General features: G+C 42.7%; 4 protein-coding genes across 6 annotated transcripts; all 4 read left to right on the top strand.

The window, feature by feature from the left end:
* Nucleotides 1-268: 268 nt before the first annotated feature.
* znf628 (zinc finger protein 628) lies at nucleotides 269-10,712 on the top strand. The gene is made up of 9 exons (XM_006802921.3): nucleotides 269-408; nucleotides 861-1,425; nucleotides 4,163-4,235; nucleotides 4,322-5,260; nucleotides 5,882-6,052; nucleotides 7,013-7,346; nucleotides 7,466-7,620; nucleotides 8,027-8,269; nucleotides 8,377-10,712. Exons 2-9 carry the CDS (start codon nucleotides 1,040-1,042, stop codon nucleotides 10,372-10,374), a joined length of 4,299 nt encoding a protein of 1,432 aa, XP_006802984.1. The 5' UTR covers nucleotides 269-408; nucleotides 861-1,039; the 3' UTR covers nucleotides 10,375-10,712.
* Nucleotides 10,713-12,498: 1,786 nt separating this feature from the next.
* On the top strand, nucleotides 12,499-14,565 carry nat14 (N-acetyltransferase 14 (GCN5-related, putative)). Its single transcript, XM_006802922.2, has 4 exons — nucleotides 12,499-12,712; nucleotides 13,182-13,349; nucleotides 13,456-13,761; nucleotides 13,846-14,565. The coding sequence occupies exons 2-4, from the start codon at nucleotides 13,269-13,271 to the stop codon at nucleotides 14,287-14,289; spliced, it is 831 nt and encodes a 276-aa protein (XP_006802985.1). The 5' UTR covers nucleotides 12,499-12,712; nucleotides 13,182-13,268; the 3' UTR covers nucleotides 14,290-14,565.
* Nucleotides 14,566-17,576: 3,011 nt separating this feature from the next.
* On the top strand, nucleotides 17,577-19,251 carry aicda (activation induced cytidine deaminase). The gene is made up of 5 exons (XM_006810213.3): nucleotides 17,577-17,638; nucleotides 18,275-18,440; nucleotides 18,551-18,833; nucleotides 18,975-19,087; nucleotides 19,201-19,251. The coding sequence occupies exons 1-5, from the start codon at nucleotides 17,577-17,579 to the stop codon at nucleotides 19,249-19,251; spliced, it is 675 nt and encodes a 224-aa protein (XP_006810276.2).
* Nucleotides 19,252-19,875: 624 nt separating this feature from the next.
* Nucleotides 19,876-27,747, top strand: LOC102793204 (adaptin ear-binding coat-associated protein 1-like). 3 transcript variants are annotated; one of them, XM_087848247.1, is made up of 8 exons: nucleotides 20,148-20,213; nucleotides 20,630-20,737; nucleotides 20,960-21,060; nucleotides 22,851-22,955; nucleotides 23,437-23,518; nucleotides 23,644-23,752; nucleotides 23,952-24,099; nucleotides 26,154-27,747. In XM_087848247.1, exons 3-8 carry the CDS (start codon nucleotides 21,003-21,005, stop codon nucleotides 26,264-26,266), a joined length of 615 nt encoding a protein of 204 aa, XP_087704373.1. In that variant the 5' UTR covers nucleotides 20,148-20,213; nucleotides 20,630-20,737; nucleotides 20,960-21,002; the 3' UTR covers nucleotides 26,267-27,747. The 3 variants fall into 3 exon arrangements, with proteins under 3 accessions (XP_087704372.1, XP_087704373.1, XP_087704374.1); XM_087848246.1 differs by lacking the exons at nucleotides 20,148-20,213; nucleotides 20,630-20,737 and adding an exon at nucleotides 19,876-20,058; XM_087848248.1 differs by having other exon boundaries at nucleotides 20,150-20,737.
* The last annotated feature ends 54 nt before the right edge of the window (nucleotides 27,748-27,801 follow it).

Raw genomic sequence — 27,801 nt, 5'->3', positions numbered from 1 at the left:
AGGGGGTGCACACTCAGAAACTACATTACCCAACAGTCTGTGCAGAAGAGTCGAGGCAAAAACTGATGAATGTTGAGCTCGAATGTGAAAAAAGCTTTTAAATTAATGTGGAGCATCTTGGAGTATGGATCCTTTACTAATAACTAGCTTACGCCAAATTTTGGTTTTCTAAATGTTTTCTGGTAAGAACGTCAACCTGTCTGTTCAAGCCCCCAGCCAATGGGAGTAGCTCATCTATTGTACGTATCAGCCAATCGCCGCCGCTGTTCTTGAAAGGCGGCATTGGGTGGAGAACTGCTGTTAGTTTGTGCTGTGTTTATTGTTAAGGTTGTGTGGATTAGCACTGCAGTACCCAGTTTCTTTTCATATGATCAACAATATAGCTTTAAGATGAGTTAAGTACCCGCGGTAAGTACGGCCTCAGCCCGCATTCATGCACATTCATGGCGAGCAGTTAAAAGAAGCTGTTCCGCACTGAGCCGGAGGCTTGGTTAGCTTTAAAAGCAGGCCACTAACTGTTTTTGTTAATTCGCCAAAGAATCTGTGTGTGTGTCTGCTTTAACTGCTGGATTGCAAGAGCTCGTCGGAAGACATTGGGACAGTTATAGAGTAGCTCGGTGTGTAACTTTGCTGTAGCTGCTGGTTTGTGGTGCTAACAAGCACCGCACTGCGGGGAAGGACAGAAACCGTGCGCCAGTGTGGAGATACAGCGCACACGGACTGACGGCCAGAGGAAAGACAGCGGGGAGGGAGGACCAGCTTCAGAGATGGGAGGGAGGGAGGGAAATTTAAAGGGAGCTTTGGTACCAACTGTTATAATGTTGTAATACTGTATTTATTTCCATCTCCTTTTATCTCAGACGTGCCCTCATTTCACTGCTTGGGATGACAGCTGGTGCTACAGTGGCCAGCAGGGAAGGAATTTATGAAGGCACAGAAGAAAAGATGAAAGAAAAACCATGATGCCGCACACAAACTGATCCCACCCACCCCTCTGCCTCTAAGGAAAACCATCATCTGCCACCAGGTTGATCTGGTAATGGCCAACTCAGTGGCCCTAGTCGTCCAAGCAGAGCTTTTACCAGCTCAGTCCACCGCGTCCCTCTCACCTTTCCCGTCTCTTCTTGGTTCGGGAGAGGATGGCGAGGATGACCGGGAGAGAGGGGAGCTGGTGGAGGGAGAAAAAGGGGGAGTAGAAGGTGGCGAGGAAGTGGTTCTGGACATGGTGTCATCGTCAGTGTCCGGGTCAGTCCCGCAGCCAGAGCAGACGGATCATCCCTTCCAGTGTCTGGACTGTGGCAAGAGCTTCAGGTGGTCATCCAGGCTGACCCACCACCTGCGGAGCCACAACAATGAAAGGCCCTACCGCTGCAACCTCTGTCCCAAGGCCTTCAAGGGCTCCTCTGCTCTGCTCTACCACCAACGGTACCAACACTAAAATTATATTAATATTGAGGATTCACATATTAGGAAGTTCATGACCAGTTCTGATGTTTAAAATAATGTTTTGCTGTAGCTTTCTTCCTGTTAAAGGGGAGTTTTTCCTTCCCACTGTCACCAAGTGCTATCTCATAGGGAGTCATCTGATTGTTGGGGTTTTCTCTATGTTTTTGTAGAGCCTTTACCTTACAATATAAAGCACCTTAAAGCATCTGTTGTTGTGATTTGGCACTACATAAATAAAATTGAATTGAACATTTTAGCTCAGTGGTTCTTAACCTGGGTTCGATCGAACCCTAGGGGTTCGGTGAGTCGGTCTCAGGGGTTCGGCAGAGCCTCCACTGTGACATGCACGGCTAATTTTGTGCACCAATAAAAAACATATCTATGTCTTGAATTTGAAAAAAATCATATTTTATTTTTCACTAAAGAGGGGTTCAGTGAATGTGCATATGAAACTGGTGGGGTTCGGTACCTCCAACAAGGTTAAGAACCACTGTTTTAGCTGTTAGCAGATACCAGTGATGTTTTCCAGTTTTTCTTCTGTTAATAATTCCAGTCTTTGTACCAGGAGGGGTAAAAAAAAAACAAAAAACAAAAAAAAAACAACGAACTGTGATTCATAAAAAGATCAGCATCTCCTTGCTCTTTATGCTATGTTTGAACATTTAGTCATCCCAAAAAACCACAAAAGGCAAATGTAAATGCATATATGTTGGTATGAGTCAACAAGGCTAATATCAGCCGATATCCGTATTTGGCCGTTATATCATTACGTTTGATACTGTTACAGTTTTGTCTTTTAAGGCTAATACGGTTCTGCACTAGCAAATTTAGTCATTTAACTTCCCTCACCTGCACATCTCAATGTGTCCTCATTAAATATGTTTGCCAAAGGTGGAGTCTGCTAAGCAAAAAAAAAAATCACCCTTTTTCTTCAATCAGCAGTCATATTATCAATAAACACTAGTGACCCAGTTCTGACAAACCATCCTACTTTGGCAAAACGTCCTACAGTAAGTAGTTTATGCATATTTCTGCTGTCACAGAGTAATTCCAGCACAAATTTAAGTGGGTATGATGGTTTGCCACTTAACTTTGCCCATCAGAGTATGCTTGTAGCTCATAATTATAAAGCCAGGACGGTTTGTCACTTCATTTTACCAGTCAAAGTATGTTTGTAGGTAACATTCACAAAGATAGCATGGTTTGGTACTTCATTTTACCTGTAAGAGTATGTCTCTAGCTCTTATTAACAAAGGTAAAATGATTTGCCACTTAATTTTAGCCGTTAAAGTATGCTTCTAGCTCAGATTAACAAAGGTAGGACGATTTGCCACTAAATTTTAGCTGTTAAAGTATGCTTGTAGGTCATATTCACAAAGGTAGGATGGTTCGCCACTAAATTTTAGCTGTTTCGTGTTGTGCGCATGCGCAAAAACAACGGGTAGGATGGTTTGTCAGGTAGGATGGATTCCCAGAACACCGGCTCATCCCATAACATTTCCTCCACCATGTTTTACAGATAATGTGGTAAACCTCAGATCACAGCTTTTTCTCTTCTTCTCAGTGTCATCTAGGGTTGTTTTTTTTTCTCCAGAATGGTGAAGGTTCATTTAGATTTTTTTTTTAATCTAATGTGACCTCCTGAGTGTAATGAGGGGTTTGCACCCTGTTGTGAACGCTCTGTTCATAAAGGCATCCCATGATTGTGGACTTTGACAATGACACACCTCCTTGGTTGGATGTTGTGAAGTTGTTTTTGTAACCATGGAAATTCTGTCATCATGAACTTTAGCTGGCTTTGGATTTCTTTCAGGCTTTTTGGCGTTACTGAGTTGGCCAATGCATTCCTTCTTTTGAAGAATGAACAAAATTGTTGATTTGGCCACTCCCAAAGTTTATTTCATCCATCTGATTTATTTTATTCGTTTCGGTCTAATGATGGCCTCCTTCGCTTCCATCGCCATCTCTTTGAACCTATTCTATTAGGATATCCAGTGAAAAGCTACGAAGTGCAAATTCAGCACTTGTAATCAACTCCAAATATTTTATCTGTTTAATTTATCACGAGTTAAAATCCACTGTGGAAGTGTACAGAGGCAAAAATACAAAATTATGTCGCTGTCCAAAAAACCTAATGGACTAACTCTATAACAGGGGATTCAAGAATTGTCTGCTACGTCTTTGTTTCAATCCTGATGGTGTTTTCATGTTCGCCATCTCATATCTAACTTGATGATGTACATTTTAAATGCAGAAGACGTTCTGGAATCAATTGGCTTCTACAGCTAAAACGCAGATCCATTAATATTTTAATTCCTGCGATCAGGAATACAGGAATAGCATGTCATGTAAACAATATTTAATAAACCCAGTTTACTAGAACTGACCAGGAGATTAATCAGAAGCAATGAGTGATTAGGGAATGAATGAGAAGAGGACTGAATATCAGCAGGAAGAAATACAATCTAACCAGCACCTCCCTGCCTTCCTTTTTCACATCTTTAATCGGGCCACAGTCAGGTTGATGGAAAGTGTCAAAAAGGCAAATTTCAATGTAAAATAAAGAGCTAAATTTCTGACATGAAACAAGATGTTATACTATACGATGCATAGCAAAAGAAATTACTTAGATATGGGTTTGATTGTATTTTGCACAAATAATGATGTTATATGATTAACCATGTTTTCCTCCTGAATAGTTACCTTTATTTTGCAGGTCACACTCAGGGGAGAAGCCTTATAAATGTCAGGACTGCGGCAAAGCCTTCAAACGCTCTTCTCTTCTCCAGGTGAGACGCCAAAAAAGTTTTTTTTAGTTTATTTGTTTTTTTAATGTTTACAAATGAGCTATTTAACCATATCGGTTTCTCCCCAGGTCCACCAGAGTGTCCACACTGGAGTGCGTACCTTCTTGTGTCCCTACTGCCCCCTTACTTTTAAATGGAGTTCTCACTACCAGTATCACCTGCGCCAACACACAGGAGAATGCCCATACCCGTGTGACACTTGTCCAAAGGCCTTCAAGAACTCGAGTAGTCTGCGGAGACACAAGAATGTCCATCTCGGTCTCAAACCTTACACCTGCACAGTGTGTAACAAATCCTTCACGCAGTCCACCAACCTGAGGCAGCACATGAGGATACATACAGGCGAGAGGCCCTACATCTGCGGTGAGTGTGGACGAAGCTTTACTCATTCGTCAAACCTGGCCCTGCACAAGAACTCGCACTCCAACCTAAACGCAGGTGGGAAAGAGGGAAAGAGGGGCGAGGATGCAAGGAAGAGAAATGAGGTAGTGGAGGTGGTGGTGGGGGGAGAGGAAGTGACATCATCAATGTTGACAGACATGGTGGGATTTGTGAGCCAGGAAGGAACTGATGGAGTTGGGGTGGGGATGGAAGAAGTGTTCCTGTCAACCACCTCCTCTGGCCAGAATCCAGGCCTTCTCCCCCAGCTCACCCTCACTTCTTCTGGGGAGAACGTGTGCACATCTAGAGCCATTGGGACAGAGGTTCACCTGAGTACAGACACCGGAGCCAGTGTGCTCTTGTACAGCTGTGGCAGCTGCAGCCACACTTTTGGCACACGGACAGACCTAGAGGAGCACCAGGCCATTCACATGGCTCCAGAGGAAGATGGGGTTGGTGGAGGGGCAGGGGTCGGATCTGGGATGGAAGTTGGGGATGGGCTGGTGGGAGCTGGACACCTGCTTGCTGACTTTGAGGAGGTGGTGGAAACTACCACAGTGGCTGAAAGTGGACACACGACAGAGGTGCTCCTTGGATTGTCAGAGGGAGCAGATGGCAGCAATGCAGTAAGTGATGGGTTCAAACGGATAAATGCACATTGCATAAAAATATTTATCTCAAAAACCGCCAACATCACACATTTCCTTAAATGCTTTAAAATAAGTAGTTGTAGTTGGACAATTAAGCCCAATTTTAGATCCTACAAATAGTAGAAACACATTCATAATAGTGGTAGAACCGATTTGAAATAGGGCGTTAGGCAGAAAAACTGTGATAACCATGAATTGTTGGTTGTGCACTTGAAACAGCTGTCAGTCAACTCATAGGCTGACACAGGTTTTTGCGACAAACTTTGCGATTGGCTCATCCTGTCAACTGCTGCTGCAGCTTATGTGTCGTCTGAACATGATGTTGGTGTGTGAAGGCCACAAATGATCAACACCCAAACAAACATTGTTAACATGAACCCAGTGGTATGCAAAATAAACTGGCGTGAATTCAAAAGGTTTTCCCTGTTAGATAGTGTAGCTTCTGTTTTTTTATGTAATGTGGGGCAGAAGTATAAGTACTCTTAATTAAAATATACTTTGAATTGGAGCAAATAAAAGTCCCTATAAAGCCAATGAGTTCAGTTTGAGGACATATATTTTTGATATGTATTACTACTTCCTTTGGTTTGTCCTCAGAATGTCGGCACCACCCAGGCCCAGTTTGACCTGTTACAGAGCTTCACTGAGGTGACTCAGAGCTCTGAGACCGTTCAGCCAGAGGCCAGAACCACATGGGCAGGGCTGTCATGTGGCTACTGCAATAAGACCTTTAAGACGAGCGGAGGCCTCAATAGACATGTATCACTGGTGAGAATGACTGTTGCAACTGTTCTACTACTAACACTTTTGTACAGATTACAAAACTTACAGCAAGACTAACATTTATCCACCTTAAAGGTCCTTTTGTTAACAAGTTAGTATAAGTGTGTAATGTATCAAGAAAGGGACTTTTATGGATTGTTTTATCATGCCCATGCCGTGTCTGTAGCTCTACATGAAATCTAACAGGCCTTTCCAAAAGAGCCCTCCAACTGTCGGTAACAAAAAAGTCCAAATCGCACACATTTAAAACCACAATCCAACTCAGTACAGTGATGCAGTCATGCTGAAGTCACTATGTTACATAAAACACAATGTTTTCCTGCAGTTGTGTTACCATTTCCAATAGTACATTAATTTTTAGCAAATTTTTCACTCGTTTGTGTTTGGGAATGCTAAGAAATAATCCAACTAATTTTAAGTGGCACTGTAGGTGATATAGGGAAAAAAATGCACCCCACTCCCAGTGCTTGTTTATTGGTCTGAAACTGGTCTTCGAGTTTCCATAAGTTCCGATTTCCTCCAAGAATGTTTTCTTTTCCTGCTGAGGGAACATTGCCACCATAAATAAAAGTAGCGCATTGGAGTGCACGAAGACTCTTACATGGTCTTGCAGTAAGCAACAGGAAATTTAGTGTCATTTATTGCTTTTCTTGTGGCTGAGATGTTTTAGAGTCAGAGCTGGCAGTGCCAAAAAGGAAAAAAGTTGGATCGTTGGTGTAGGTGGGACTAAAGAGTTGTGGCATCACAACATTATGAAAGTCTTCATAGCTTGTGTTCAAGGCAGTTTCTGAGTGAACTGTGTGCATTGCTCTCTGGGTTCTGCATTTTCTATAATGTACTAATATTTATTTAGATCAGTGCTTTCTAATAAAAAAAAAAAAAAAACTATCAAATGAACTACCTCCTGTTTTCGTTTTCTTTTTTTTCTTCTTTTTTTCCCTCCAGATGCACTCTCTTTCATCACAGTCCCGTTCCCAGTTCAGCTGCTCTGCCTGCGACCGCTCTTTCCCTCTTCTCTCCTCGCTCCTCACGCACCAACACTCCCACACTCCCGAGCAGCGTCTCCTGGCTGAGGCAGAGGCCGAAATCGTGTGCCCTCCGTCGCTTTCCTTGTCTCTCCCCCTTCCCTCTTCTCCGAGCCAGGCTGACAAGCAGCAGGAGGACCAGAGGGAGATTCATGTCGACATCATAGCCGTTGGAGAGGAACAAGAGGAGCAGCCAGCAAAACCAACCAAAGCCCACAAAAAGACGGGATCTAGCAAGAGCACTCCTGCTGGAGGTAAAGATATTTAGAAAGAAAGCAGATGAGGCAGAAAACTGTGCTGATATTCAATCTTTTTTTTTGCTGTACTTTTTGTTGTTGTTGTTTTTAAACTCGTGTCTCACGTGTTCACGCAGAAAGGCCATACCGCTGTTCAGAGTGTGGAAAAGCCTTCAAAGGTTCATCAGGGTTGAAATACCACATGAGGGATCACACTGGGGAAAGGCCCTACCGCTGCACGGAGTGTGGAAAGAGCTTCAAGAGATCATCACTGCTCTCTATCCATCAGCGGGTAAGGCTCACTCTTCTGCTCCACTCAAATAAATCAAATAAGGTTTTAATTACCAAAATAATTTTCTTGATGTGAGGTTTCTTGATTGTGGTCTGTGTGTGAAACTCTACATTCCACTTGATTAGGTATTTTAGCTCTCATGTAATTACCTCTGGAGCTGAATGCAGTCTACATCAGACAAATGCAAACAGCAAAAGGAAAAAAAATATGGTGTAAGTTATTGGTCTCTCATGACTAAAGTCACTGTCACTCAGTGCTTCAGTTGTAACAAGCGTTCTCATATTTTGATGTTCCCTGTGATGACTTCCACTCTTCGTCAAGCTCAGTTCTAGATTCTTCTTTTGGTAGGACACTAAAAATTAACACCCCCTCCCCTTTTTTTTTTTATAACATATATCTTACCTAGGTGCATACAGGTGTACGGGCATTTCAGTGCCCTCACTGCCCACTCACTTTCAAGTGGAGCTCCCACTACCAGTACCACTTGCGGCAGCACACAGGTGAGAGGCCATATGTGTGTAAAGAGTGCGGCAAGTCCTTCAAGAATACCAGCTGCCTGCGCAGACACAGTCAGATGCACTCTGGTCTGCGGCCTCATACGTGCTCCATCTGCTCCAAGTCCTTCTCCCAGACGTCAAATCTGAAACAGGTGAGTGCAGCTGCAGTGTCGTGTTATAAAATGTTCAGTTTTATCAACTGATTTCATAACTTCTTTTCTTTTTCTTTTTTTTTTGGTTACCATTTCTCTGAGAGCAGCATGAACGCACGCATTCAGGCGAGAGACCTTTTCAGTGCACCCACTGCAGTAAGAGTTTTACTCATTCCTCCAACCTTCAACTCCACCTTCGCACACACTCCTCACGCAAGGACTACAAATGCCCGTACTGCTCGAAGGAGTTTGTCATGCACTCCTACTTGCAGAGGCATATCCGCACCCACGGCACTGGCGTTTCCCTGCCATGCCCAGGTGGTGGAGGTAAAGACGGCGTGGCTGTGAAAGCCAGTGTTGGAGGAGTAACCACCACCACAACCCTGCTGAACCCCATCACCCTGGAAGCCTCAGGAAACAATGGCAGTCTGATTGTATCCCAACCAGCACTTAATATTCCCCCCAACACCTCCCAGAACTACTTCATGATACAGACAGCAAGCGGCCTGCAGCTCATTCCTCTGTCATCGCCTACGCCAGTCCAGCCACCACCTCCTCCGCCACCACCGCAACCGTCCCAGCCTCAAAACTTCCTCCTCTTGCAGTGCCCCTCCAACAACGGCAGCCAGTCCAGCCTGATTCTCCTCCCCACAGCAAACAACCCTCCACCAGTTCCAGAGCCTCAGTCCCTTCCTGTGCTTCAGACTATCCAAGCATTCCAGCCTGTGCTTAACCAAAACCAGACTCAGATACCCCAGTTTCCATCTGTATCACAGCAACAACAAATCATAATTACTAACAACAGTAACAATGCACACACTCCAGTTGCCACACCAATACACAACCTCTCAGCCAGCTCCCTACTTACGAAGCCGATACTGGGGAAGAGCACACGGACTGCACGAGGCAGACGGGGCCGCAAACCAAAAGCTACACTTCTGAAATCGGCCCCAACCCCAGTCAGTCACACTGCAGGTGGAGCTGCTGCAGTAACAAACTCTAATGTGACCAGTGGCACCCTGACTATTACTGCTGCTAATACTACCACAAACTCATCTTCTCTACCCACAACATCTGACACCATTACCCCGACTCTGTCGACCCCTGCCACTGTAGCCCCCATAGCGGATACCTCAGGACCCTCGCCGACTGTTACCATGGTTACACCAGCCACCACAGTAGCTGCAGCATCAGATTCTGCTCCTGTCCCTGCAGAAAGGAAACCTCATTCCACTGTGGAGCAAATGAGGACAGGGGAAACTTTGTCAGGGAAAGAGTTTGTGTTGTGTTTTGATAATGAAGAACAGGCAAAGGAGGGGATGAATATCGGGGAGGCCGGGGAGTCATACGTGCTGCAGTTTGAAGGGAATTCATCTGGGGAGGCAATCGATGAAGGAATGAGTGGAGAGGGAAAGTCACTCGTGCTGCAGTTCAAGACAGATGTGCCAGGTGAAGAGGAAAAAGGGGTAGATAAGGGAGGGATGATGTCACTCCTGCAAGAATGGAGTGGAGAAAAGCAGGATGGGAGACAATCGGGAGGGGATGGCAGCCAGGGGGAGTCGTATGTCCTTCATTTCCACACTGACACACAGGATAGTGGTTCAACCAGTGCTACGTTCAGCCAAGGGCAGGACAACAGCCTGCAGCTTTCGTGCACATCTACCCAAGGCTTAGTACCCCTTGATGGGCAGGAGGTGGTGTTTGAGCTGGGGGGTGAGACCAAGCTGGAACAGGAAACTGAGGAAGGCATGCAGATGATAGCCCTGATAGAAGGTGAAGGAGGAATGATAGGAGAGGAGGGCCGAGGTTGCAGTACTGGAAGTGGCACAGTTACCGAGGGTGGAGGAGGAATGGAAAGTATCTTTCAGCTGGAAAGTGGAGATGAAATTGTAATAATTGAAGTCAGCACCAGCAGCTTAAGAGAAGGGGGAATGGACAGAGAAGGGGACGGGGAGATCCCACAAAGTAGCGAGGTAAAATATGAAGGTGTAACAGCAGAGGCCAAGGAAAAGTCTACAAAGGAAGTGAACTCTGCAGTCAGCTCAGAGGAAGACGCACTGAATGGACCTAGCGCTAAACCTAAAGAGGTGCAGTTCTCTAACTGAGAACGGTGTGCATGTTAGAGACGAATAAAGCGTGTGTATGAGTAAATGCCTCACTTTTTGTGGGCTGTTTGTTAGCACTTTATAGTCAGTTGAGTTCTCATGCAAGTGAGCGAGGACATGCAGTTAGATGAGTACTGTGTTGTAATGCCATGCCAAATGTTATACATTTAAATAGGCTGTACATGGACCTCAGAATATTCCTAAAGATTAGTTTAAATGATACTGTCGTTGGCAGTTTTATTAAGTAAATATGTTTTTTGTGAATAAATGTTGTATATTGCCTACTTTCTTCACAATGTTAATAGTAACTAATAATTAATAAATCTGTTAATACCTTTTATCATTTGGATTTTTAATTATTTTTACTAATAGTAGGTAGGGTGTCCACATCCCAACAAACAAAATGTGGAACAAAGAGTGTGTTAATATTGTTTAGTTGTATTTCACCTGCTCTTTAGTTTCAGTTAAGGGATACATCCAGAGTTAAGCACGTGCATTTCTGAGGTACATACAAGGCAGGATGACTGGTCAGGTGTCAAATTCATTTCAGTTCATGGACTGCATGCCACCACTAAAGGCATAAAATTAATAAGAGCAACACTTTTTTTAAAGTAATAGTAAAAGCCCACATCACAGCACCACAAATAGCCTTTGATTATACACTCACCCGACCATTTCTTAGATATACCTTGCAAGTACTGAGTTAGACCCTCTTTTGACTTCAGCACAGTCTTAAATCTTTGTGGCAAAAATTCAACAAGGTGTTGGAAACATTCCTCAGAGATTTTGCATCACAGATAGCATCTGCAGATTCGTCGGATGCATAATGTAAACCTCCTGTTCCACCACAAAGGTGCTGTATTGGATTGAGATCTGGTGACTGTGGGGGCCATTTGAGTACACTGAACTCACTGTCAGGGTCAGCAACAGTCCACATAAATGTGATGGGCAATCAACTTTAATGAGGGTCATTTGGCTCAAGTCACTTTGCTATTTCAAATTTTTGCTTTTAAAAATGCTATGCTCCAGCTGCAGAAATGGGCAGTTGATTGTGAACACACAATATCCATATTTTCAAGTAGTGTCATGCTTTAAAACTAGCACAAGGTGATGAATGACCTGCTTATGGTGTCAGTGGGACATGAGAGGTACTTCCCAAAACATGACTTGCAATAAATCATCTGCTCATCCACACCAGGATTGCTACACTAAACTACTTTGAACTGAATAATTAAACTGAGGTTGCACTGTAATAACTTTTGGTCTTTAAGTTTTTCATCACAAAACAGTATGAATCAATGTAACTTATAGTTGGACTGTATCAGGAGAATTCAGCTGAGGGGGCAAAGTGACTTTACTGGGATTGGATTGGATCCCCGAGGCTCATCCATAACACTGATGAATAAAACAATTTGACACAATTTGACCTTTGTTGTATTTTCCCACACAACAAAGATCGGTCTTTAGTAGATGGACATGGTCAACAATAATACTAAATAAATAAAACTTTTTTCCAATCATCTATTGTCCGGTTTTGGTGAGTCTGTGTGAACTGTAGCCTCGGTTTCCTGTTCTTAACTGACAGGAGTGGCACCTGGTGTGGAATTCTGCTGCTGTATACCATCTGCTTCGAGGTTTGACTTGTTCACTCAGACATGCTGCATGCCTCAGTCATGACAAGTGGTTTATTTGACTTTTGCCTTCCTGTCAGCTTCATGAGGTCTGATTATTTTTCTCTGATATCTGGCATCAACAAGGCATTTTCATTCAAGTGCCACGCACTGGATATTTTCTCTTTTTCAAACCATTCTCTGTAAATCCCAAGTGCGTGCGAGAGAAAATCTCAGTAGATCAGCAGTTTTCCGAAATGCTTAAACCAGCCTGGCTGTAGTTCTGGCCATGCCTACAGACCTAAATGCATTGAGCTGGTGCCATGGGCTTGACTGGTTTACTTGCATTAAGAAGCAGTTAAACAGGTGTACCTAATAAAGTGGCATACAGCAGCGACTTTGCCACTGTAACTCCATCCAGACTGGAACTTGGCTGACGTCACAGCGGCCACCAGACGTACGCAGCGCTGTCACGTTGCGTTCGCTATTCACGTAACAGTTGCGCAGTGTAAGTTTTACGTACGCAAATGGCGTAGGCAGCCACATTGAAAGCGTATAACGGGCATAAAATAGAGTAAGCTTGTATTCATAATTCCCTTCTTTCTGCAAGAAAACATATGATGGTCATTCAGTGAAACTTGCCAAACGTACACGGGCTAAAAACCAACAGAAACGCACAGAGCGCGTTTCCCACCTTTCAGCTTGATCTGAGGTACTCTGTGCAGAAGGTAAGCGAATCGGGGGGTTAAATGTGTCAGGAGACCGCAGCACTTCGTAATAACCATATAAGGATTTGAACCAGGTCTTTTCGCTTTCGAGTGTACCTTTGATGATCTCTGTTAAATGTAAAGACGAAAGCTTGATGTATGTGAATTATACAGTACTGAAAAACGGTGCTGCAGGCTGCAAATCCCCCATAATCTCCATCTGCCTTTGTTGCTTGGAGCCAGCGTGGGTGTGCTGTGACAATGCAACTACTGGCTCAGTGGAAGCGAAGTCTAGTGCATTTCATAGTTTTGAAATGTATTGACCTATTTTATATGTCACGTTTGTCATACTATGTGTTTTTTTTTTGTTGTTGTTGTTTTTTTTAAAAACACTAACCAGTATTTCACTGTTCAACAAAATCATCCACAAGCTTTTCACTAATGCTAGCCCCCAGAATTACATCCTCCTATCCATCCACTCCTCTTCAAGGCTCCCTGTGCAGACGGTGTGGATGCTGAAGTTTGCAACATAAGACAGCGTTGGAGCAGGCCAGCTGTTTGAGCAAAAAGCCTAAATATGGTGAGGCTGGAGCTTGACCAGGTGGTGATGAGGAGGATGAAGGAGGAGGACATCGAAATTGTGAAAGCCCTTATCAAGGTTTGTATTTAGACAATGCTTTGGGCTTCATCATGTTGGGTATTAAGTCACATCCTTTTGAGGCTTGTGCCCTTTCTTTAAAAAAAGTGCATGAATTTCTTTGCAGGAGGGCTGCGAGGGCACGGAAAATCGTCTCATCCTCCACATCCTCACTCGCCCACTCTGCCTTTTCATCCTGGCTGTGTTTTCCTCAATTCTGCGCTGCCTTGTCCACTCTTTCATCCTGGCCCTTGCTATTCCTGTCTTCCTGTTAATTGTCTTTCTCAAAATCACCATGCCGCGGTCAACCGCGGTCCTGGGCAGCAGCCGGCCCTACTGGGACTATGTGGGTAGCAGCTACAGAGAGGCACAGGATGACACCCTGCAGAATCCCTACTGCCGGATCAGTGGCAAGACACCATTTACAAAAAAGGTTAGTCTGTTGACTTGCTGAAAATTCACTTTTTTTTGAGCAGTTTTTATTTAAGACTAGTTGCTAAATATTACTTCTGTTCAGGCAAAGCGCCGAGCTGGATCCAAAGACAAGGACAAAGAGACGACAACAGAAAAGATCACTCCAGAGAGGGAGCAGGCAGCAGGGCAGGTGTGGCTGGCAGAGTGTGAGGGAGATATCCTGGGCTGCATCTTCCGGGAGGGTGAGACACGAGCGGGCATCAGCAGGATCTGCAGGCTGGTGACAGGCTCTTGGTACCGCAGGGAGGGCCTCGGTCGGCTGCTTGTCCAAAGCCTGGAGCAGAGAGAGAGGGAGACAGGGGCACACAGAGTGTATGCACACGTCCCCTACCCCTCAAAGTTGGGGGAAGCCTTCTTCAGGAAACTGGGTTATCGCCAGCTTGGGGTGGAAACTAGTGATGAAGATGATAAGGAACTGAAACAAGAGAGTCCTGAGAGAGGCTTCCTGGGCTACCCCCTCACTAAAGTGTATTACAAAGACTTGTGATTGAGTTTTAATGGACACGTGCAGTTTAAAAGGTAAAGAAGTGCGACTGATTTCTGCGGCAGCATGTTCAAGTATTTCATTTTTGTAATCTTTGTGTTATTTATTCGATTATTTATTGAGTGTGCTGCTATCCCGAGGATTCATTGTTTTGAGTTTATTTTTTATCATCTCGTCATTTTCATTTAGATGAAAAACTGATTCTTTATTTAATCATTCAAAGATTGCATAATCATGCCTCAGCTGTGCTGTTCTCTGAGCATTTGTAATAAAGTAATAACTACATTTCATATCTGTTAGCTCTGTTTGTGCAGTTCCTTTTCTTAAACAAAATCAACACTGTAAAAGGTGTGTGTGTGTGTGCGCGCGCGTGTGTGTGAGTGTGTGAGACTGCACGCATTTCTTTGTGTGAAACCAAACAGATGTGTAGGAGGCTGTACAGTTACTGTATAGGAAGTATGTGCGGTTTCGTGAATATGCAGAATTTATCTACTTTCATCTCTGCACTCCCTGACTGCCGCTGCTCACCTTCGTAATAGCTTGTGGGTCGATGAGGCTGCAAAAACAGCACAACCTCAATAACGTTTTCTTCCACTTTTAGTTTTCTATGTTATATTTTAGGCGATGGTAAAGTTATCAATCGCAAAGAGAGTGCATTCTTTAATGCTAGTGTTAATTGATAAAATATATAGTGCTTTAACAATGTGTTCTTGTTTAATTATACATTATATTTCCTTAATGAAGAGGAAATAAATCATTATTTTCCACTTTCATTCATTTAAATTTATACACTATAAACTGTATTATCTTTTTTTAAAAATTGGAAGCTATTGTGGGTCACAGCATCATTTAAATTTACTTTATAGTTAAAATATTACATGTAGATTCATTCTGCAGAAAGTAGCTATTAGCTGCATCCCCAAAATACTGAGTTATTACAAAGATTTAATCAAAATCAGTTATGCTTTCATTTGTATGGAGATTGTAGCACGGTATGGAAAAGTTCTACATAGATATTATGACTTAAGCATGTGTGTGGTTTGCAGGTGAATGGCAGTTTATATGACTAAGTGGGGAAATGCACACAACCCCCCTGCTTGAGGCTAACCTTAATATGGTTAGCAGCCCTCACGCTTGCATTGCGAGTCTACCCCACTGCTAACCTCAGACGATGTCAGTATAGCATCAATCTGCCACACATAAACACCACAGGATGTTTGTGCAGTGTTAATGTGTGTGGGAAGGAGGCATATCACACCTGATGTGAAGGCAAATATAGGCCTATACTTTGCTGCTAAATCATGCAAGCCAAGCCATAGTGGAAATTTGCCGTCCTTTAATTAACTCAAATGACAAAGCTGAAACACCTAGTAACACAGTGGTGTTGTAGCATGCAAGAGTAAGTGTGTGGTCAGGGCATTTTCACCTTGTAAAAGCTGTAGTCTTTACTTGTGACACTTCTCGGTCATCATCAGGTTGTTTCCACGTGACTGCCAAACAGTAGACACCTGTAAGCTGGGCCTCTACCCGCCTGATCTGTAGCTATTATTGTTGTCAGGAAACAGATGTGAGTTCACACACTGGAAAGAAAGTCTGTTTGTGACTGTGGTCATATGCGTCTGCACGGTATGGCTGTGTGAGTGTGTATGTGTGTGTGTGCCTGTGCGCGCATGAGCAGGGTGTGGGCGGGTGGGTTTCGGAAAGTATGACTTGGCATTTCTTACACCCGGTCCCCCCCATCCTCGACTACGGTTTAAATGCATGTCTGGCCATACGGTACTACTCCAGCACACACACATGCATACAGTGCACAGGAGGGGTGGTAGTGCACACATGAGTGTTCATGAGTGACTGTGAGATGACCTTGGTCAACTGTGGTCAAACCCAGAGAGGTGGTTGGGAAGTGGTTACATATAGTTTGGCATTTGATCAGCCTCTTGAAGTCCAGAAAAGACACATGCGCTCAAGATCAAATGTGCAGAGACATTAGGCTTAGTGCGCTGTCAGAGTAATGCAATATGATGTGAGGTTGTTCAGTGCATGTAGACACACACACACACACTCATGAATCACTCTAAATTTGGGGGCACCACACAATCACAGGATAAATTAGATAAATTTGTTCCAGATGATGTATAACATATAGACTGTGTTAATGACATGCTCATACAGATGGCCAACACACACATGCTTGCACACATACACACACAGATGAGCGCCAAAAACAGCCACCCTGGGAAACGGTGAATTCCCCAAACCACAGAGTGCATGAGAGGGTGAGGGGAGTCATGGGAAAGCAGGATGCCTGCATGCAGTGCCACTGAGTGAGCAGACTGGGCCCGAGCTAAAACAGACTGAGCAAAAAAGAAAAAGACGGGAGCAAAATAATACACATCCTGATTTGGCACCGAACCGATGACAGCATCCGAAGGTTCAAAGGCTTGTGAGTGCGATTTATCCACACGCTGTGGTCGGTCAGCTGGCTAGCCAGTCCGGCAGGCACGTAGGACGAGGTGGGTCGATTACAGGTCTGCTCCCATCCTGACACAGTTTGGGAAAACCCAGATGAAAATACAAAGTACGTGTTACGTCTGGGAACGCCTGTAACTCCACCAAATCTTGGGGCCCCTGAGGAATTTGGGAGGGGGGACCAGCTAGGTGGAAAAGGCTGAATAGCACTCTAAATCAAGGTGAGACGGTATCTGGAAGCTTTTACTTGATGATATGGCAAAAACAAACAGTTGAGAGCCTGTGACTGCATGAGTCTTAAGTGTCTGGAAAGTTCCATCCAGTTGGCTCCATTTACTGACGTCTGTAAAAACTCCAAAGGTTACAAATCACGTCAAACGCTCCTCTCATGTGTGGTCACTCGGATTATTTTTTAAAATCTGCGTTGTGTAATCTCCCCCTCCAATAAAATTCCTTTATTGCCTTTCACCAAAAGAATGGTTTCACTTTAATCATTGTTTAAACAGATGTCAAATTCTTTAAATAAACATAAGAACCGCGAAGCATTCAAAAAGAAAACATTTGGCCAGTGAGTAATCCAATTACAACTTTAATTGCTTAGCAGCAGCACAGTGTAATCCAGCCGTCTCTTCTGTATCACGCCTCCCCAAATTATCTTTGAAAAATCATTCTGTCCAACCAGATGCTGCCTTGTGTTGTATGCAGGATGTTTATGTTTAGAGGTATATCTTCTCAGTTCCCTCCCTTTAACCCCCCAACACACACACACACACACACACACACACACACACACTTTCACTCTTTCTCATTTACCTTCCTTTATGCTACCCAAGCCCGACGAGTGGCAAAGCGCGTTTTTTGAAATGATTGCAAAGCTAGACAGGTGAGCAAAATGGATATATTATATTTATATGTTGCATTTATCGTTCCAAACAACAACTATTTGACTAAATTGTGCGTGCAAACTATTTAATTAAGAAAAAAAGAACAGGGTTTTTTTATAGTTCTTTTACCACGCTACGATACTTTTGATGCCATTATAAGATTTGTCATTGGAAATCTGTTTCAATAATTATGACCCTTTACTCGTGAGTTATATCAGGGTTTCAGTATTAACAAGTGATGAATAACTGTCCTGCTTTCACTAAAAGTCGTGAAACTGAGAGTGAGAAAAGGTTTGTGAGTGAACGTAAGCCGCTTTCTGACTGTCCATCACTTGTGTTTGGTTAACCACAGGTTTTGCATGCATTACTTGTGCTAACTTAAGAGATAAAACTTGTATTAATGAGCGAGTCATCTAAGTAGTAATAAGAATTAGTCTCAGACCTTAGTGGTGTAAAATTATTAATTGTGCGAATGACTAGGGAAACTTTCTGACACCACTAAGCTGCCGCAGCTTTTGCACTGAAATGTTGACTGATAAATTCAACATAGAGTGCTTTTAAAATGTATCTTGTTTTTTTAATCTGTGCTGTGTCTACTGCAGTATGCTCTTTAATGTTTTCTCCCTTTATTTCAGTATGCTTTTGCCCAGAAAAAAGTTCCTCTATCATTACAAGAATGTGCGCTGGGCAAGGGGCCGGCATGAAACATACCTCTGTTTTGTAGTAAAAAGACGAGTAGGGCCTGACTCCTTGTCCTTTGACTTTGGACACCTCCGCAATCGCAATGGCTGCCATGTAGAGGTAGGTAAAGTGGGAGAAGATATGAAAAGGGTCTGCTCAGTAGCAAGAGAGAAAACAGCAATTGAATGAAGGCTGTATAATGATTATTTTATTCTTATTTTTCTCTGCAGCTGCTGTTCCTGCGCCACCTTAGTACATTATGCCCTGGTCTATCTGGGTATGGATTTCATGGGGAGAGGAGGGTCAGCTACTCCATCACCTGGTTCTGCTCCTGGTCTCCCTGTGCAAACTGCTCTTCCAGACTGGTCCAGTTCCTCAAACAGACACCCAACCTTCGCCTCAGGATCTTTGTCTCTCGTCTTTACTTCTGTGACATGGAGGACAGTCGTGAAAGAGAGGGTCTCAGGCTGCTTAAAAAAGTCGGCGTGCACATCACAGTCATGAGTTACAAAGGTGGATGACTAAAGTTATGCCTATGTGGGCGATAAACAGAAAAAGTAGAGACATATTTGACTTTAGAGTTGTGCACTATTCCCTAAAATAGCCCTTTCCTGGATGTTAGTAACAATTATTTATTTTGCTGATTGTTTTAAGACTTCTTCTACTGCTGGCAGACTTTTGTGGCTCAGCAAAGCAAATTTAAGGCCTGGGAAGATCTGCATCGAAACTCAGTACGTCTGGCCAGAAAACTCAACCGCATCCTCCAGGTATAACATGTAACACACAACATATTTTCCCTCAGGCAAGCAGGATGAGGCCAATCAAAATAATGATGTGTTCAGAATGATAATAATGTCCTGTTCTGCCTTTTCTCTTTCAGCCCTGTGACACAGAAGATTTAAGAGATGCCTTCAAGCTTCTTGGACTGTAAAACAAACCTGTGGCTGCCTCTGAAGTTAGCATTAAGTCTATTATTAAGTCTGATGAGAAAAAAGATATGGTGTTGGACCATCACTACAAGAGCTAAACTGAGAATTAGAAAAACTGAGAAAAAAATGCTTTCAAGTTGTGGCAAGGCTTGTAACATTGGGTAGCTGCTGCTTGCTGTATCTGTAGCGAAGTCAAATAAAATACTTTACAATCAGATACTGGATTGTGTTATTGATTGCGAACGGTAATCATTATTAATGTTATAGATTTATAGTACCAATTGTTCTGGGCCGATAACCAGTAGGTAGTAGCTACCATAACCCACAACTGTGGATTATGGTTAAAAACTATTCCAGTTTTTCACATTTAAACTGTATCTGACAATAAAGTCGAAAAACAAATAATCAAATCAAATCGTAATCAAAGCAGCAAATGCTTAATGTCAAAATTTTAAAGTTAAACCGAAAACAATCCCATAATACAACCAAGAGCTATTAATCCTTTGATTTGTTCTTTTTGATCTAGCGTAGAAAATGTGTGCGTAACACCCCTTTAATGTAGCAACGTGTCGGTAGCAATGGCGCAGAGGGACCCGCTTATGCGCAAATACACCGTCTATTACGGTCAAATAGCCGTTAACGCGGCGCGGACACACCACACCGTCACCATCACCGCCACCGGCGTACTCCGACTGAGTAAAAGTCAAGATGGCGACCGATGGTCAGTTCGAATATGAGTCGATCCTCTGTGTCAAACCTGAAGTCAACGTTTACCGAATTCCACCGAGAACATCTAACCGGGCTATCAGGTGAGGCATGGAGGAGGTTTCTGACCCAGCGCTCGCGTGCTGCTGCCTTTAGAAGCCGTTGCCTCAGCGACCTGCCTACCAACCTACCCAGCTCATCCGCTAGTCACGAAGCCTCACGTAGCGGCGGCGGTAGTTTATGAGCAGGTTGTTTTTGGGTGTGTATTTACAAGGTCATGGGGTTGTCCTGGGCCCTGTTAGCCCACTTAACAAGGACTGTATCGGATCGGCTACATCCCTCTCGGTTTGTCTGTGTTCGTGCTTTCATCCTGTGACACATCAGGATAGATCTGGCACTTAAAATCAGCTATCAGCTGAGAACGTCCTAATTTCAGTTTAAGTACAAACAGAAGAGCATCCCTGAGGCTGCAGAGAGGCTAGAGTCCTCCTCAAGGACGCTTGAGCATTGTTTGATGTTGCTCCATGTCAAGGGGTTAAACATGGGATGCCCTGGCTCATAGCCAATGTGGTCACCTCAATCCATTGTTATGTCTTTACTGTAGAGATAATGCATATGTTATAAAGAGGTCGATATTGGTTTGTTTACCCCATTTTTCATTGGCTGGTCCTTCAGCGTGACCTGCCGCAGCTGCTTCTGACTGGACATTACACCAACCAAACAGTAGCATGTGCCTCAGGTCCCATGAGACACAGGATTGGTTAACCGCTGACCATATGTATTGTGAGTAAGGGTGATGATGTAATATTTTATCCCCGTGTCTCAGTGAAATGTCTTAGTCACGTTTTGCACACGTAGAAAATGAGTGTGTCTGAGTATGACAAATCATAACAGTAACTTTCCTGTGTCTTGCTTATTCACCTCCTCTGTCAACATCAGTCTGAGTAAACTGTCAACAATTCACCTACATCACAACATCTACCTCTGTGTGTGTGCGTGTCTTAGGGCTGCTGATTGGAAGCTGGATGCTCCTGACTGGACGGGACGCATGCGTGTGACGGCCCGGGGCAAAGTAGCCTACGTGAAATTGGAAGACAAAGTCTCTGGTGAGAGACGAGCAGACAGGGCAGCGCCATTGTTTACCGGGCTGTCGCTGCTGTAAATCACTTCACTGTATAGTCTTCTGTTTGTCACCCTGCCCCTCTGTTACTCATCGATTCCAAGGTGACCCAGCCTGCAGCCGAGTGAGCAGTCTGGAGGCTGCATCAGTGCATTTTTTTTAGAAACTTAATGTCCTTGTTTTCTGTAAAATACACCTTTTGTTTTCCATTCACGTAACATGGCAACAATATTAAGTTCTGGTCTGATTCTTTAAATCCTAAAGAAAGGTGGTTTATTTACTACCTCCTTCAGCATAGGATACAAATAATGTCCTACAGAACAATCAGAATAACAAATAGGTGATGCAGATCGTGTAAATTTGAATTAACATAACCTGCTGATATGTTTTGAACCTGGAATAGCAGCCTTTAAATGTGGACACAGAACTGCTGTAAATCATTTAGAAAATCAAAATTATTCAATTCAATTTTATTTATCTAGCTCTAAAACACAAGAACAAACACCTCAAGGTGCTTTATATTATAAGGTAAAGTACCTACAATAATGCAGTGTAAATCCCACCAATCAACTAACCCCTTTTGAGCAAAGATTTGGGGACAGTGGGAAGGAAAAACTCCCTTTTAGCTGGAAGAAACCAGGCCCAGGTTGGAGCAGCCATCTGCTGCAACCAACTGGGGGTGATGGGGAGAAGACACAATGTGAAAGAGAGCCAGAGATTCATAGCTGTATTAAAATGACCAAAGTGAGTTTAAGGTTTACAGTAATTGAGCTTGAATCAGTTATAGTACCATGCAAAAGTTGTTGTTTTTTTTGTTTTATGGACATTGACTGCTTTTTGGTTCATTTTCGGTCCAGTCCCTGTACCTGACCATTTTCAGAGAAATGTTTTTTTTTTCTGTTTGTTTGCTAAGCTGCTTAACATTGACCTGTGACTCATTCAAGCATAAAAAAAGACACCTGACTCAAGTGACAAACCAGTGTTGTGTCTACACATAACACTTAGGAAAGAACCAAGTTTAATTTGTACCTTTAGGCACTTTGTCCCAAAAACACATAATTTGTTCCCATGTCTTTAGTTAAATCTACGGAAAATGCCAAAAATAACACCGTCGGAGAGCACAAAATAGTATTTTTGTACCAGCAAGGTGATTCCCAAAAATTTGGCCTATGTCAGCATGGTGTGTAGTGTATCCTTAAAAAATGAGTAAACTGGATGAGAATAGAGGAAAAAAGAAAAAGTGGGATGTGTAAAACACTGTCTAAAGCAGATGAACAGAAAGCCTTGTCCTTTAAAGGAAAAACTACAGTTTGCATAGTACTGTATATCCATTGTTGTATTGCTGCCTTTAAGATTATCATGAATTCATCTGACCTGAATCACATAAACCTTTAATAAAGGCGGGCTTTATTAAAGTAAGTGAGGACATGATGACCAACTAATCTGAGTATGACTGGGATTTTTACTGACTTTATAGGCTATGTATTCCTGTTTATTTAAAACCACCTGAAACATATTGCAACATACAAAGCTATAGGTGAGTATCTAAAATAAGCTTTTTGTAGTCCATCTTCAGGGCCCTGTAGTTTCAACACAGTCGACATCAATGATGTCATCGTCACATTGTTTAAGAGACTTTTGTGAGTGCAGTCAGATTCTCACCAGCTCCACACTTATTTAATTATTCTCCTTCACATCTGTCCTTTACCTCGTGGCATTTTCCATCAAACCTTCAGACTGTTTTGCCAAGCTGATAATGAACACATATCTTTTCAGGGGAGCTTTTTGCCCAAGCACCAGTGGACGAGTATCCTGGAGTTGCAGTGGAAACAGTTAGCGACTCAAGCCGTTACTTTGTGCTGCGCATCATGGACGACAACGGTGTGTAAAACAATTATTGCTAAGCCATAAAATATTGGAAGAAAAAAAAAGTGTTTGAACAGGATACAAGGACATTATCCGGATTGATGTGTGTTTTTTAAAAGTCTAATAAATTTAAATTAAAGAATGTGTTTGTATTTTTTTAAAGCCTTTAAAATAATTTTTTATAGAATGACATACTGTCTGTGTTAGAGATTACTGAACTGTTGAGTTGCTGTATCCATAATTTGTTTCGCAAAGACAAAACTGAATACACATTCAGTGTGTATTCAAACATTACATAATTTAAATTTCGTTCAGTCCTGATTTTTATTTTAAAGGTCTTCATTTTTAAAGTAATGCAGAAGTTCTGTTTCTGTACAGCACATTTTCACCCAGTTTGTGCTACGGTGTGCAGGTCATTCTGAGAAACCTGCGGGTTTATTTTGTTTGTTATTACTGCTGTAACTTGATTGTTGTCTTTATGTTTTTTTTCTCAAAGGCCGCACTGCATTCATAGGCATTGGGTTTGGAGACCGAAGCGATGCCTTCGACTTCAACGTCGCACTTCAGGACCACTTTAAGTATGAAGCTACTCTGTGAACACAGCTCTAATTATGACTAATTGAGTTGTCAGTGTATTTTTTTTCCTTTAGTGTTTCCTAAGATACATTTTTGTATCACTGCTTTCCTCCCTTGCTTTCTTCAGGTGGGTGAAACAGGAAACTGAATTTAGCAAGCAGGCTCAGGCTCCAGACTCCACTCCAAAGCTGGACCTGGGCTTCAAAGAAGGACAGACCATTACTCTGAACATTGGGGTATTATTTATTTTCATAGAGTTTCATAGTACTAGTGTGGTGTTTAGGCCTTTTTCAAAGCTGTACAAATATGTCTCTGTCAAGCTCGAATGCATTGCATCGCATATATTTATTGCTAGGTTTAAAGAAGCATCAATCATACTTGATATACCCTCATTCATGCACAGATTTTGTTTCCTTCCATCTATATCTTATCTAGCAATCGAAAAAGAAGGACAGGTCTCGTCCACAGAGTTCAGGCGGCTTTGGGCTCCTTCCGCCTCCCCCTGGGGGCAAACTGGCTCCACCCCCTTCTTCCAGATCAACAAATCATAACACACAACCATCAGCAGGAGGAAGTGATTCTGGTAGGTAACAGTCCAACAACAACCCCATGTTTAATCTTCACCTCAATTTACAATGTTATGAGGTTAAGAAAAGATATAAAGGAGGATTCAGAACGAGGGCTGCGTTATATCATATCGTCCGGTATGATACCGGAATAAATTTTTACATGATCTAAAACCGTCGTATCGTGATATCAGCGATAGAGCAGTGCCACATGTTTACATTTCCTAGCATGCACAATAAGAAAACAAGCCCAGGCATGTCTGACTGCGAGAGTTGCATGTCAGCTTCCGATGATGATTTAGTAAAAGAGGGAGCTACTTCACTAAACTCCATCACAGCACAATGGAAGCAACAAACTTGTTTCACCACTCGAGGCAAAAACAGATCGTTGAGTTCAAGAAGGCTGCAAAGGTGGAGATACTAGCAGCTGTTGATGTGCAGCCCAAAAGTAAAACAAAGGAGTCACCTGAGCATAGCTGGAGCACTCGCTGTCTATACTCCATATGACAGGAAGAGCGTATGTGGATGGAAATTACTGATGCAGTTACTCTGTAGAAAAGTAAAACTTTAAGGAGCTGGTTAAAAGTTCTACTCAAGATAGAACATCCCGGTTGAAATGCAATGCTGTTAAGTTTCAGTTTTATAACATGACAAATCTGTGCACAGTCCTAAAGAGTTTCAAGTTGTGAATTTTTTTTAAACACCGCATAGGCTTCTTCAGCACTTACATTTGACTTAATACTGTGTCACTACTACGCTCAAAATGATGCTTGCAATTCCACCAGGTGCAGCGCAGCAGCTCTGGTCTGCGATACTTAAAATAGCATCGGGTCAGTTTTTTTATAGAACGACTGTCAAGCTGCACAGAGCCAATAAGGAGGGCAGGAAGTCAGGTATAGAAATCTGGCCAGTTTTCAAAATAATAGACCGCATGCACAGTTTTCTGAAACTCTCCTGTTGTGATTTGAAGCCGTGCTAAAGGCAACAGAAAACCTCACTCGAGACACAGTCTCACAGACAAGCGGCAGGTGTATTTCAGGTGTTAATGTGAAGGTCGTGAATCTGTGCACTTTGCTGGTTGAGCCCAGTTTTTAATTAATGTCAGAAGCAGTTTTTTGATTTATAGTGAAGGTGAACCTTATTACCCCATTAATGCTTCGAGTTTGGGCGCTGCTTTTTCATTTACAATGGGGGATGAAATCTGACCTGCTTAAAGCAGAAGTCAAACTGAAAGAAAAAAAAAAAACGCTGCCAGAAATGAATCAGAGGAAGGGCTTATTTTTTTGGTGTTGAAGATTAGTTCTTTGAGCCTGTCTGTTTCTATTGAAGCACAAATTTCGTAGTTGATGTAGTGAGTACAGTGTTGCGCAGGTCTATTATCCAAAACTATGACACATACATTTTAAAATATCTTTCATTTAGAAAATACTGTTTCCTGTAGCTTCTGTAGCTAAACTGTGTCATGGTTTTCTACACTCTTCTAGTGGTATCTAATCATGCGCGCGGTTTCGGTTTCGTGTATTAAGATTTGTAGATGCCTGTGTAAGATTTCCTCCGCCATCTGTATAGAACAGAGGTGAATGTGTGTTTAAAGCACTGAAAAACATTACAAAAGCTTGTCTATCTGAAATCATTGTCCTGTTAGTGGCGCGGTGTGTGTGGTTTGTCCAGAGTAAATGTGGGAAAAGACTCACTAGTTTTGAGTTTCAAGTGGAAATTTTTTTACTACCATTGTGTTTGGGTGGCGGCAGAAGTTTCAGAGGTCGACATCTAGAAAGCTCAGTGCATAAAACTGAAACCGTGTGCATCACTGATACCACCAGGGTAAACTGGAAAATAGTGCGAATACCACTGTAAGTAAAAGTTGTAAGACAATATTTTTTTGTTATCTGGGGAAATGATATTTTTATCGATTGCTTAGAGCTGATGTATTATTTGAGAAATCCTTGTATTGACATTCAGATAACTTTTTTAATCCCTCAAAAAGACAATTTGTTTGCAGATTATAACATATACGTATATTAAAGTTTCAGATGTGCGTCTCTCTTTTTCTTTGATTTCAAACTGCCAGGGTGTTTGCTAGACCTGGACTCCAGTAACTCCAACTCTGTGGCTCCACCCAACCCCACCTCGACAGGCAGCTCTGACCTGTGGGGAGACTTTGATTCTGCATCCCCGAAGTGAGGAGAGAGTCCCACTGTTTTTTTTCTCCCTTTTCTCTGTAAATTTATGCAGCACTTTTTGCAACTTTCTTTTCCCGATTACGGGGTCCCGTATCTCTCCCTGCCAAGCAGGGTAAGCCCCTGTAGTAGTTTGTTTTATTTCTCTTGAATCCCTCCTACTTTGTTCTGACCTCACAGCACCGTCTTAATTACGCTTACAGCTACAGCTGCGGGCCAACTTGACATATTCAGCAGGCTCTGCATCCCCATCATTCACTCCATCTGCTTGGACTCTCTGTATTTGTCTAGATTCGCCCTGTAACAGTTTATTCCGCCAATTTTCCCGTTCTTACAGTGTTTTATTTGCTAATGATACACAATAGGAATATCAAGGAAGGCATAATCTTGTCATCAACATCTAATGATCTACTGAAATCTAATGAAATGTTCATGAATGACTTAAATGTACAGAGAATATTTATTTTAAATGTGTATATACATATATTGTAAGTGGTTTGTAATTATTGTTGTTGGTCTACGTCCTGTTTCTCCAAGTCTCCAGCAGCGGGACTGATTATATGCACTGACTGACGGTCGCATCTGTCTGTGTAGTTAGTAATTCATGAAATCCGCAGTGAACGCCATGATTGGCTCATGCTAGCTTCAGATTATTGCAACGTTTACCGCATAAGGATTTTACTTGAAAGACTCCTGTTAAGTCGCAGCTGATTTACAGAGTGGCCGTGCTCTTTAGCACTCTCTGCTCGGCTCTTGCGGTTCTGCAGCTGTCAAACACATATTCCACCAGGGACGGGCCGCGGGAGCCGCGCACATTGTTTTAACCATAAATCAGGACACTTGGAAGCAGGAATGCTGGATGGGAGAGGGTGTAAGCAAAAGGAGAGGCATCAAGTGCTTTTATCTTTGCCTCAGGGGGGAAGCAGAGATTTAGTCCGTGTTATGTCATCTTCACTCAGCACAGCTGTTAAAGTTGTGACTGGTGAGTCATTTAGGTCACGGCCTCTCTCCTCGTCAGTGAATCGCTCTGTGTTTCTGTCTCCGTAAGTCTTTATGAGAAGGGCGATCGGGTCGTGCTCAAGCACAGCGTGTTGTGCTGTACAGATGAGTTAAATGTGAACTCCAGTTCCATATCAAGGTGTTAAGCTATCAGCGGTATTGTGATGCAGACAAATGCAACGTGGAAATAAGATAGTCCGTGTTTGATGCAGTGTTTTGTTGTGATATTTTTGTGTACCCAGAGATGGATTATGTAAAAAATGATATCACACGCACATGTGTTGTAACAGATGTGCAGTGGAAAGTGGTGTGATGATGGATGTTGATCAGAGAACAGAGTGTGTGTGAGTGTAAAGCCCCAAGGATGCTTGTCAGTGTTTATTGTCTAAATTATTTCTCCCAGATGTTACCTGTTATTCAAACCGTAAGTGTGTGTGCAAATGAATATGCAAAGAAAACTATAAAGAAAATACTTAAAGGCCATAACTTTCGTTTGTGGTTGTTGTTTTTTTCTTCTTCTTTAAATTGAGTAGTAAAAAA

Source organism: Neolamprologus brichardi, chromosome 11 (assembly GCF_056152115.1).
Source record: "Neolamprologus brichardi isolate AB-2024 chromosome 11, ASM5615211v1, whole genome shotgun sequence".
Lineage (NCBI taxonomy): Eukaryota > Metazoa > Chordata > Actinopteri > Cichliformes > Cichlidae > Neolamprologus > Neolamprologus brichardi.
The sequence above is the reverse complement of the archived record's forward strand: the minus strand, read 5'-3'. Positions and strand labels throughout refer to the sequence as shown.